This window comes from Pristis pectinata, chromosome 3 (genome assembly GCF_009764475.1).
Source record: "Pristis pectinata isolate sPriPec2 chromosome 3, sPriPec2.1.pri, whole genome shotgun sequence".
Lineage (NCBI taxonomy): Eukaryota > Metazoa > Chordata > Chondrichthyes > Rhinopristiformes > Pristidae > Pristis > Pristis pectinata.
In genome coordinates, this window is record NC_067407.1 from 53,226,435 (window position 1) to 53,239,526 (window position 13,092).

At 35.7% G+C, this 13,092-nt stretch overlaps 1 protein-coding gene across 1 annotated transcript in view; it reads right to left on the minus strand.

The window, feature by feature from the left end:
• The window catches only part of cdc73 (cell division cycle 73, Paf1/RNA polymerase II complex component, homolog (S. cerevisiae)), a 229,812-nt gene that overhangs the window by 81,646 nt on the left and 135,074 nt on the right, over positions 1-13,092 (minus strand). The window contains 1 exon segment of the mRNA XM_052011073.1: positions 3,165-3,222. Coding sequence (XP_051867033.1) covers positions 3,165-3,222 — 58 coding nt within the window.

Here is a 13,092-nt window from a genome sequence, read left to right on the forward strand (position 1 = left end):
TCATTATTGACCTGGGGGGGGGGGGGGGGGGGGGGGTGCGTGGTGCGCTGTGTGGGGTACTGTTAGAAGTTAGTGAGGTAAATGAGGGCTACGCCACAAATTTGAAAACATGGATGATCATGTTAAAATCTAGGCCTAGGTGTACAGGTCACATAGTTTCCTGGAAGTAGCATGATTAGTAAGTTTGCGGATGGCACCAAGATTGGTGGTATGGTGGAAAGTGAGGAAGATAAACTGGAACATAGGCAAAGGAATAGCAGATAGAATTTAACTCAGACAAGAACAGAGAGACCTAGAGGTAGACATATATATTTCCCTGAAAGTAGTGACGCAGGAAGATAGGGTGGTGATGTTGTTGTTTGGCATGCTTGCCTTCTTCGGTCAGGCCAGTGAGTGCAGGAGTTAGGACATCATGTTACAAATGTGCAAGTCATTAGTGAGACCACACTTGGAATATCATGTGCAGTTCTGGTCGCCCAGCTATAGGAAGGATGTCATTAAGCTGCAAAATTCAGAAAAGATTCACGAGGACATTATTAGGAATGGAGGGCTGGAGTTACAAGGAGAGCCTAGGTAGGCTGGGATGTTTTTCCCTGGAGTGTTGGAGGCCGAGGGTTGACCTTATAAAAAGGTATATAAAATCATGAAGTGCATAGATAAGATGGTCACAGTCTTTTCCCCAGGATAGGAAAGTCTAAAACTAAAGGGCATAGATTTAAGATGAGAGGGGAAATAAATGAAAGAGACCCTGAGGGGTAATTTTTTCATGCAGAAGATGGTGGGTATGTGGATCGAGCTGTGAGAGGAAGCAGTGAAGGCAGCTGTAGAGGCAGGTACAATTACAATGGTTCAAAGATATTTGGATAGGTACATGGATAGAAAAGGCTGAGAGGCATATGGATCAAATGCAGGCAAATGGGACGAGCTCAATAGATCTCTCTCAGATAGATATCATGGACAAATTGGACCAAAGGGCCTGTTTCTATGCTTATTAACTCTATGACAATGTTGGACCTGGAGCCAATGCAGGACAATAAGCACAAGAGTAAATGGGAAAGTGGGACTTGACAAGCTAAGGACAGCAGAATACTGGATAAGTTTGAGCTTACATAAGATGGAAAGTCCTCCAGGATAGCAGATCATTCAAGTTCTGAGGTTGCAAAGTTATGGATGAAGGTTGTGCAGAGGCTCAAGCAGTGATTGGCAATGTTACAGCAGAGAAAATCGATAGGTTAGAGCACATGTCCATTTACAAATTATTAAAGATATAATTATTACACAATATGACTGTTCATGGTTAAACAAGTTTCAATAGACCTGAATGATTTAATTGGTTTTAATGTACTCCTACTGTACCCCGACTGCAGTTATTTTTGTTAAAATACTTACTATATTGTAGATAATGTATTCATACTATTATTGCATTCTGTAGAGGTTCTCTGAAGGCAGGCTTATTATCCTGGAAGTGCAGGCCTTTTAAACCAATTGCATGAACTTTGAAATAGTTAGCCTATAAGCTGGTAAATCAGCTGCTAGTTAATCAAAAGTTTGTTGTATTTATTTTATATAACTCAGCAACTTGAATGAGTTTTTTTTAGTGGATCAACAAAGCACAGGACTAAGTAAATCAACCATGTGCTGCTGTGGAAAAGTAGAATAAATTGCACTCAATTGTCAAAAACTATTCAATAAGGTGCCTCACAACATGTTGTTACACAAAATTAGGAGTTCTAGGATTGGGGATAATACATTAGCACGATCTGACGATTGTCTAACAGAAAGAAAACAGTTGAAATAAACAAATAATTTCCATAAATGACAGGTTTAAATGGGGAGTTCTGAAGCAATAAAGTGGGCCATTTACAATCTGTATTAATGACATACGAGAGGATTGAGTGCATAGTAGCAAACTTGCTAGTAATACAAAGTTTTTGGGCAGTAATACCTTTGGAGGAATAAACAAGTTAAATACGTGGGAAACAACATAGGGAAGAGAATGTGAAAAAACATTAAGCTATTCACTTTTGTATAAAAATAGGCAAAAGACTGGGAAATTTGGCATTTAAAGGAGACCTCAGCTTTGTAGTACATGAAACAGAGAGTTAACACACAAGTACAATAAGCAATTGAGAAAGCAACTGATAAGTTAGCTTTTATAACAAATTAATTGAAGTACAAAGTTCAATTATATTGGGTCTGATGAGAAAATACCTGGAGTTCTGAATAAAGTTTTATTTCCTCACTCAAACAAATGCAATTAAGGTTCAGCTTCTGATTGCTGGGATGAGGTTCTAAGAGTCCTAAGAGGTGAATGAGTCTACATTCCCTCTTGAGCAATGAAATGATCTCACTGAAACGTGATATTGTGAAACAACTTGAAAGAGTTGATACTAGACATGTTTTCCTTGGCTAAGTACTGTAAAATTCAGGATTAGTTTGGAATGAGGAAACACTTGACTCAAATGCCATGAAACTTTTAGAATTCTCTGTCCTAAAGAGCTGTAGATGCCCAGTCATCTACTATAAGTTGATGACTGAGATTTGATACATTTTTAAGCATTAAGATGAACAGAAAGGCCATACACTTAACAAATCTGGAGGGCTCAAAGGGCTTATTCCTGCTCCGTTTTCAATGGTCTTTCGCCCTCAATCCAAACATATTAGAAATTCAGCCATCGGAGTGATAGGCACAAAAAATATTGATTACACTGAGGGATAACATACTTAGCAGATTGCATTATGAAGATGCTTAAATAGAAAAAAAGTTTCTGAATTACTCAAAGGGCTTGGGTAATGTATGTATTTTTTTCCTTTTTCTCTGTTACTTTGAGGGCTTAAGAGGAAGCAATGATGACAGGCTAAGGGACATTAAACAATAGCAGATTGACTGCAGCTGAATTGCTTTTGCTAAATTCCAATATAAATGCTAGGATACCTTGTCACACATTATTTTAATGCTGAATGATTTTGTGCCTTGTTTATTCTTTGTCAGGATACAATGTTTCTGTTTTCTCACAAAATGTTCATTGAAATCTTATTTTGTTTTCCTTCCACGCATCAACAGCATCCATCAAAGGAAACTTTACATGAATCAGGAATTACTGCAACACCTTAGCACAAACTCAATCAGAAAAAAAAAACAAAAATATTGCAGTTTTTTTTACCTGGTCGTGGAACCGGCTGAACAGCTGGAGTTTGAGCTTTTCTAGCAGAAGCACCTTCCTGAAAGATACAATATGTCAAAGTATTTTAAGTCAGTCTGAAATTCTCCAGTAGTGTTAGCCTAAAAAGAATTTTGGAATGCAAATATTTTTTCTCAGAAGCTTCTGCAAAGACAATCACAGGGAAAAACAAAGTATTCAACACTCTTGCACAAGTTCCACTGTTGCAAATGTGAATCCAGAAACAGTTGACAATGTTTGAGAATTTCAGTCAACAACCTGTTTCCAGTAAACATAACATCCAAGCCTAAAATTCATATAATAATTCACAAAAATTCTGAAGATCATTTGAATTGCGAGAGACAAATATTCTCTATGTAGATAATATGAAACATTTTTTTAATATATATTATAGACCAGATCTTTCCACAGCAGTACCCTGCCAAACTAACTTGCAAACTGATTGGCAATGTCCCCAGGAACAGTGCCGAGGGCAAGGCCTAACCCCAAATGCACTACATTAAATTGGAAGTGAACTGCTGTTTCACCTGGAAGGAACATTTGAGACCCTGGATGGTATGAAGTAAACAGATGCAAGGACAGGTCTTTGCCTAATAGTATCATTGAAGCAGCACTTGGGGCATGGAGGGGCGGGGCTCAGAGGGATATGAGCGGAATGCAGGAAATTGGGACAAGGTGGGTGGGTACCATGGACTCATTGGGCCACAGGGCCTGAATCCATGCTGTATTGCTCTATGACTCTATGTCATGGTGCATGAAAATTGTTCATTCGGCTAATGCCATTTATACACCCGGAACAAGGCATACTGATTTTGTCCATCTTGTTCACAACTCACCCACAATCTTGCAATTAGGTAGAATATTATCTCTCAGTATAATCTCACCATTCCCTTCTTGCTCATATAGTTATTCAGCTTCCTTTCAAACCCATTTTGTTGCCTCAATTTCTCCATGTGACAATGAATTACTCACTCACCACTCCATGGGTGAAGAGATTTCTTCCAATTGGCCTAATTTAATTTTTTTTTGGTGATTTTTATTTTGGTGGCCTCCTTACCACAGATGGCAATATACACCTCATGTCTACTTGATCAAAACTATTTTGGAGAACTCCATATGTTCGTACTTTTTTTCCAAGAAATGAGAGGTCCATGTTGTCTAATTTTCCTGATAGTTACTAATCTCTGTTGGAAAGAATAATTATTTTGTGTTCTTCAATCATTTTGTCAATAATTTATATTGTTTGAAAATATCATGTATCAAAGTAGAATCTGGTTCTGGTGTTTTAAATATGGTAATTAAAAAAATTAATCAGGCAAGCAATGGCATTTAGTTTTAAACTCAGCAAAACTGTGGCTGCATAATTTTCTTAACCAACTTCTTTTAAAAAAAAGACAAATAACCTACTGGGTTACAACGTTATATTTATATACAAGCAAACCTTTTTAAATGCCAGCATGGTTAAGCCAAGGCCCTTTATACAAAATTCCCCTTTTACCAGTTATTTTGTACTCTTCCCACTATTACAAAACACCTTTTTCCAGTAGTTAGTTTGTAACAGCTGCACTCCAAGTCCTTTGAATATAGGACTGCAGGCACTGATTTAAACTAATAAAGGTTAGACAACATTTTAATTTAAAATTCATCAAGTATGGAAAGCTACAGATGATTAAATAACCATCAAGAATACATACTGAAGATTGTGTAATCACAGTTACATTCCAGGGCCACGAAAGATCTGCAGAGGGAAATTTTTGCCAGACAGCTATTTTGGCAAAAGCAGGTAGCCTTGCAATTGAAATACAAATAAAAGAATCTGTGGATTTGGGTTATTCTGTATGCACTTTAACTGTTCAGACATAAATGTTTCAAATCCATGGAACAACGGCTAATAATAAATTTGTCAATTGGTAATTCAGCTCCTTATAACACATAAATTACACGCATTCTGTGTCAAATACTAAATCATCAGGGAATAGTTTGAATAAAAGACTATTCTGTAATTACACTTGAAGCACAGTATTTATTAGTTTTGTATTGTTCACTACAATCTGTCAGGTGTGATATCACTTGATCTATAAATATTCAAACAACATTAATAATAAAGGTATTCTGATTTCAATTTTCTAACATTTCACTGCTAGAAATGTATTACCAGTACATGCCCCAGAGCAGAACCTCAAACATTTCCTTTTCAAATTTGCCTATGTGCAGAAAGTGTTCCTGAAATTAGGTGACTTGAATTACATCTAAATCTTGTGCCCAAAAAATTAAATATCTGATAATTAATTGCCCAGTAATATAACCTTAGGTTAGGCAAAGCCATGCCACCATCCTTTTTTTAATTTTTGTAAATATTCCTTACTTAACCTTGGGTTTTTATTCTGCCATATATATGAAAGAATTTTTGAATCAATAGTGTCAAAAAAAAGATTTCGGGATGAAAGATGAAATAGATATAAAAATTTTGGTAAAATATTCATCTTAACCGCATTAATTTGGCCTATCAATGATAGAGATAATGGGGACCATTTCGTAAATAATTGTTTAACGTGATCAATTAAAGGTAACAAGTTAACTTTAAACAGGTCCTTATGCTTCTTGGTAATTTTAGCAGCCAAATACATAAAATGGTCTGTTACTAATCTAAATGGTAATTGCCTATAAATTGGGGTTTGCATATTTAATGGAAAGAGTTCACTCTTATTAAGATTTAATCTATAACCAGAAAAAATACCAAGCTGAGCAAGCAGTGACAATACTGCTACAAAAGGGATGGATTCCTCTGGGTTAGAAATATAAATTAACAAGTCATCTGCATATAGAGATACCTAATGAATCCTCTGTCCACGAGTGATACCAAATATTTAAAAGAATCCCAAAGGGCAATTGCCAAGGGTTCCAAAGTAATATCAAATAATAAAGGACTTAGAGGGCAACCCTGTCTAGTGCCTCGAAAAAGCCTGAACCAGGGGATCTCTGATTATTAGTAAGTATTGAAGCCATAGGTGTATGATAAATCAATTTGATCGCAGATATAAAATTGGGACTAAAATTAAATTTCTCAAGTGTATTAAATAAATATTCCCATTCGACTCTATCAAACGCTTTTTCAGCATCTAATGAAATAACACATTCTGGAATTTTAGATGAGGGGGTAGATATAATATTCATTAACCTCCTAATGTTAAAATGCAAGTAACAATTCTGGATAAATCCTGTCTGGTCATGAGAGATAATTTGTGGAAGAACCTTTTCCAATCTAGAAGCCAATATTTTGGAATCCACATTTTATAAAGAAATGGGTCTATAAGATGCACATTCAGTGGGATTTTCATCCTTTTTAAGAATTGAAGAGATAGTAGCCTCATAAAAGGATTGTGGTAGTTTACCCACTGATAGGGCATCTTTCAAAATTTTTCCTAACCAGGGAGAAAGAAGATCAGAAAAGGATTTTAAAAATTCAACCGTATACCCATCAGGACCAGGTGTTTTACCCGAATTCATTGAAAAAATTGCTTTCTTTATTTCTTCCTCTGAAATGGGTACATCTAATATTGAACATTCATTAAGTGATAATTTCGGAGTCTTCAGGTCCCTTAAAAATTCATGCATTAATGTAGAATCCTCAGGGAATTCTGATTGGTATAAAGAAGTATAAAATTCTTGAAAAGATTTATTAATTTGTTCATGGTCCACTGTATAGTTACCATCTGGATGTAGTTCAATGTCCCAAATGGGTATACCTCGAGTATGAATCAGTGCAAGTATTTTCATTAGTTTCTATTTTAGGAGCCTGACTCCCTTTTGCACTTACTAAATTGAGCAAACATATGACTAACCCAATAGTTAAACATACCATACGAATATGGTTTCAATTCCGTAAATTCTTTGGATTGAATAAATTTAACTTATCAAGCCCCATTCAATCTAATTTTTTCTTTCAACCATCCAGAATCGATTCAGCTTTTTCTTTATGGAAAATGAAGGGAATAACATGTTTCCGTGATTTATTCATTGATAACCTTTTTATCTTTTGAACAGTTGTCTAATAAATACAATTTGCCTAGATCACACTTTTTTTTCGATACTTACAGATTAGAAATTTTTTTAAAGTTACTATGCCTTCTTTTCTGACGCCATATAAAATTGAAATTACGGAAAAAAATTTAGGCTTTAATCCCTATCAGAAGGGCTTGATAGCAATAATATATGATCTAATTATGAAAATATGTCCAGAGACACTTGATAAAATTAAGAATGAATGGGAAAGAGAACTCCAGATACTTTTACCCACAGAGACATGAAAGAAAATTCTTCCATTAGTTAATACATCTTCAATGTGTGCCAGACACTCTTTGATACAATTTAAGGTGGTTCACAGGACCCATATGTCCAAGGACAAGTTAACCCGTTTTTAATCACCATATTAATCCTATATGTGATAGATGTAATTCGGAGGTGGCTTCCCTGACACACGTTTTGGTCCTATCCTCTTTTGAAAAAAACATTGGAAAGACATTTTTAACATTACTTCAACGGTATTGAATATTGATTTACAACTTCACCCAATCACTGCAATTTTTGGGCTACCGATGATGGAATCTGGCCACTTATCTGCTGCTTGTCGTATGATTGCCTTTGTTACATTAATGGCCATGTGATCCATTTTGTTTAAATGGAAGGATCCAATACCTCCCACTACTTTTCAATGGTTTTCTCAAACTATATCATGTTTAAACTTAGAAAAAATTAGGAGTGGCACTGTTGATTCTTTGCTTAAATTTGAGGAAGTTTGGAGTCCATTCATTCAATATTCTCATATGATATAGATCCCTTTTCAATAATCTTTGAACTTTGAGGAGCTGAGTTGACGATATAATAATGCTCTTTGTTCATCGAGAAATATCAGTCCAGTTTTTTTTCTTTAGAAATTTTTATTTTAGTTTGTTTCGTTTTGTTACTTATAATTTTTTCCCCGATTTGGGTTTTTCATATAATAAATCTTTCTCTTTCTCTTTTTGATTTTTTTTGTAATATATTCATTTACCAAGAAACCGTGGGGCCTAGAATATATTTTTTATGACTATATATGTCATGATTGCCCTCCCGATCTCTTTGTATTACGTGTATAATTACGGAGGTTATATGTATTAATTTGAAAATTAATAAAAAGATTGAAGAAAGAAAGAAATTAGGTGACTTGTTATAGAAACAAGTTAGTCGACCTGTATACCATAATATGAAGAAAGCAGCTTTGCCTATGTCAATAAACATTGAAGTTATGAATGCATCAAAATAGGCTTGAATATTTCCTCAGTGACTACCGAACTCTACAAGATCCCAAATCTTTTGCCATGACTTGTGTTTATACTTAACTAATTACTCAAAGACAATTTCAATGTTAAAACAGAAAGCCATAAAGTAAACCATTCCCTATAATGCAATTACAGGCTCTGGAATAAAATGTTTACTTTGCATGCACTGCATAGGCACAACATTCACCTCATCTTCAAAATTTCAATTCAGTGGTACTCAAAGTTTCAGAAGTTGCTTAGTTTTTAGGTGGTGTGTCCATGACCCAAACAGCCGCAGCTGCATCATGCAACATCAGTCTAAAACAAACTTCTGTGTGCACCAATGATCCTTTTATAACATTGGGTTAAAACACTTCTATAATCGCCCTTTAATTATTTTAGTGATCATCTTAAGTGTAGTCCCTGCTGTCAAATTTGAAAACCACTGGAGGCAATATTTGTCTGTAGCCCTGATGTATAAAAAAGTTTATAGGGTTATTAAGGTTCATGTAATGAAACATTTGTTTTTTCTCTGTACTTTTCTAATACAATCTCTCAGCGTTCTCATCTGTGCAAATGTGATAAAGATGCACATACACCCATTGATGACAGATAAACATGAGCAGTTAGTGTAACCAACTGTATCACCTCTCGATAAGGTATTGTATGAATAGCCTTGTTGTGATAGCAGATTTTTAGAGAGACATGATTCAGAATGCTGAATATTCTCCCTTGCATGCTTGTAATAAAGATTCATTCCAGCTTGCTCCTGACTCAGAAATGGTTTTGTTCTACAATGACCTGATGTCACGAATGGGATCCGGTGAGTGCAGACTAATGCAGAGGCTCTGCAGGCAGCACGCACACGAGCTGATCACTATTTTATCTCCTGATATTTACTATAAACCCACTGATTCCCACAGCTATCTCAACTACATTTCCTCCCTATCCAGTCTCTTGTAAGGGCGCCCTTTCTCTCAGCTTCTCCATCTCCACCACATCCTTTGTCAGGAAACTTGGTTTCCTCTCTCCTGTGGTTAATGGAGCCCTCACTCACATTGCCTCTATTTCACAAACTTCTGCTCTTATCTCCTCTCCCCCAAAACAGAACAGAGATGGAGCTTCCCTGGTCCTCACCTTTCACCCTACCAGCCTCTACATCCAGCACACCATTCTTCATCATTTTCACCAGCTGTAACAGAATCCCACATCTTCCCCTCCCCATTCCTTTCTGCTTTCCACAGAGGCCACTCTCTCTGTGACTTCCTAGCTCGCTCACCTCTCCCCAACCGTCCCTCCCCATCCACAGGAACGTTCCCCTGCAACCATAGGAGGTGTAACTAATCTATCACATGGATCAATATTTCTAAATTATATGAAGAGCTATGTTTTTTCTTAATTTGTTAGTGATGATAGGCCTGTACACTCAGTCTTTTGAACTAAAGATTAAAGATTTAATTGCAGAAATTGACATGTTTTATTTTAATAAATGGACTTCTTGACCACTGTGGAAAATTAGAAATAATAAGTTAGAGTCAAACTTCAAAGTTACAGATAATGAGGCAATATAGTCCATCACTTCTGCACTGGATCGCAAGGGAACAATCCCACTTGTCCTGTTCCTTCATTGCTTATGTTTCTGTACCTTATAACTCTGACACACATGGCCACCCGCTGCCCTTCAATTCTTTTTACCATTAAACTATATTAAGAGGCAACTTACATAGCCAATTAACCTATTAGCACACCGTTGAGATGTGGGAGAAAACCAGAACATCCAGAAGTCAAAGAATCAAGGAGCGACAGACTTTGCACATACAGCAGCTGATGTCAGAAACAAACCTGGGCCCCTGGAAATGTGAAACAGCGAGATTAACTGCTGCAATTGATTCTGCTTCAAGGAGCTGAAATTAAAATGGGTATTATTGTTTGGGTATTAATTAAAATACAGTTTAATTCAATTACTGCAAGCTTAAGAACTAGTTTTTCCAGATTGATTCCTTCCATACCCGCACATATTTTAAGAACAGGTCACTCCACAAAGTATCCAATCTTTCAAAAGAATCCATAAGGTGTGTGAAGTTTCATCCTTTTTTTTTAATCTTTCTTTGACAAAAACACAAGGGTTTTGTTAATGTGACAACTAATATTTTTCCAGTATTATTTTATTTTTTCAGATACCTGAAGAAATCCAAGGGTACCTGAAGAAAGGATAGCAAGATGTTGCATTTAATTGTGTTAGCTCACAAGCACGTGCATTTGTATAGTTTCCCTTCTTTCATGTTTTATCAGTTAGTATGCACTGATCTGAATAAATATAGGATGAAATAAAGATCTAAATTACAGAAGTGTTCTTGAATAATAACAGTAAATATTGTGAATTATGTGGAAGTCTCTAATTCTGGATATAAAATGCCCACAGTATTAAAAACTGGCTACTGTGAAATGGCAATTTAAGAAATATTCTGCTCTGCAAGTGGTTGTTTAAATCATGTCCTTACTCCTGAGGTTCAAATGCTGCCAATGTAGATAAGCCTCCAGAGAAGTTAACCCTTTCCACCTACAGCTGTTTTGTTCAACTTATTTAATTTTAAAATGGGTATTTTTCTGAGTGTCAAACAAAAACCTAGGGCTCTAAGGCAAAGTCACAATGAATTCTGTTCTTTTGAAATAGGTGATGATGACATTTGAACTGCAAGAAATACAGCAAGCATTCTAGGAGCTTCAAGAGAATTTAAGAACTTGTCTGCATACATTGGGTATGCAGCCAAGTTCTTGACAATTTGGACTTAACACACTGCCTGTCAGAGGCCGGGACTGGATACATTTTGGGTCTAGAACAAAGTAAAGTAGGGGATATTTATCTCAAGTCTAGGGGAACCATCAAATCTTAAATGCAACTAGAGAGAAATGCATTCTGAATTTTGGTGCAGATCAAAAAATGTTTTAATTAGGGAAACAAAACCCATACTTTGATAAAACCAGTCAGTCCAATAATAACATTTCATTTTTGTTACAAATGGGAAAAATAGATAAAGACACAATATATCAAGATAAATTGGAACATATTTAGGATTTAAATAATCAAAGACGACAGTATTGGCAAATGAGTGCTTTAAAAATTCTATGAAATACATTTTTCTCCCCCACAGCACTTGAATAAGATGAAACGATAATTTCAACAAGGTATTCTCAATCAGAAACAGGGAAGCTACTCCAGCAAATGTGAAGTTTACAAAAAATGTTTGCAAATGGAATTAAATTATCTTGGTACGATTCACTAACAGATTTTAGTTTGCCAAATCAGGAAACGTGCAATTAAGAATAATTGATTACTAGCATTTAGAGAAGCTTGTGACTTTGTCTATGAGGAACAGCATTTCATAACCAATCCACCACGTGAGAAATGGAGAGACATCTACATCTCAACACTGTGCTTTCTCAAAGACCACCCATAAGGATGTCCTGCATTAGATGACACGTGGCATAATACTCATTTAATCCCTTGCCATCAGTTCAAATCAATCATATAACTATAAGGCAAAATAGATCCTAGTACATATCTATTACTAATAAAAACTGAGTTTAACTTTGCTTATTCTCTTCTGAGCCCAGCTATAGAATTATGTATGCAGGTACATTTCCTTTAGTACCACTTACATTATGCTTCATAATATCCCTCATAATTTCCTTCATCTCTATTGTATGAGATTTCTTGGAATATTCAAATTAGTCTTGCAATACCTCAGCTTCACCAATCCATCCTGAATGTTCCAACTTAGTAATGGAATCTGGTGCTTTGGATCAACTAGTGTACTTCATGAGGAAGTGAACTCTCTTCCATTTTTGATCAGACTGGATGAAGTATTAGAGATTGAATCCTGGTTGAAGCTAAGATTCAACCAACCTAATTCGAGGGCACTTATGGCAGTACCTAGTATTTTTTCTCAACAATACGCACAGTAAATAATAGAACAAATCTCAACGTGCAGTATGGACATAAAATCTGTTTCTTAACAAACAGATATACTTGAAGGTAGATTAATGAAACAAAGCAAGCATTTCATGCAGCAGGTATTGATGCCTATGTTATCATTTCAATTTACTGAGTTCCAAATGGAAATCCTGGAGGATTAAGCATTTGGATGAAAAATACTACTGTAACTCATGCAAGTCATCTACCTAGAGAGCATACAGTTCACCTTTCCATTCATTCTCCTATGTGTCAATGTGAGTTTATGCAATCACGCATTATGTTGAACACTTCTGGATTTGATGCTAGACTTGTATTGATTTGTACTTGGGTCTCTGTGACCAGATGTTATTTCTAGTTCATATTACCTTTATTGTTAATGAACTTGCAAGGGCACTTAGCCTTTGAATCTCTGCATGCTGAGAAATTTGGTGATATGTGTCAAGTTTTCAATGACTAGTTGCTTTTTTGCCTTTGTGACCTCTCTTGTTAATTAGATAGCAAACCCTGTTATGCTTTGATTTTTGTAATATAATGATGATTTGGTAGTTGTATCCAGAGAGTCTGCAAAGTTATCAAAATTTCTAGCACAGTGGACTGAAAATCAAGATTTGTACTTCATAATCAGGGAAGTGTGAAA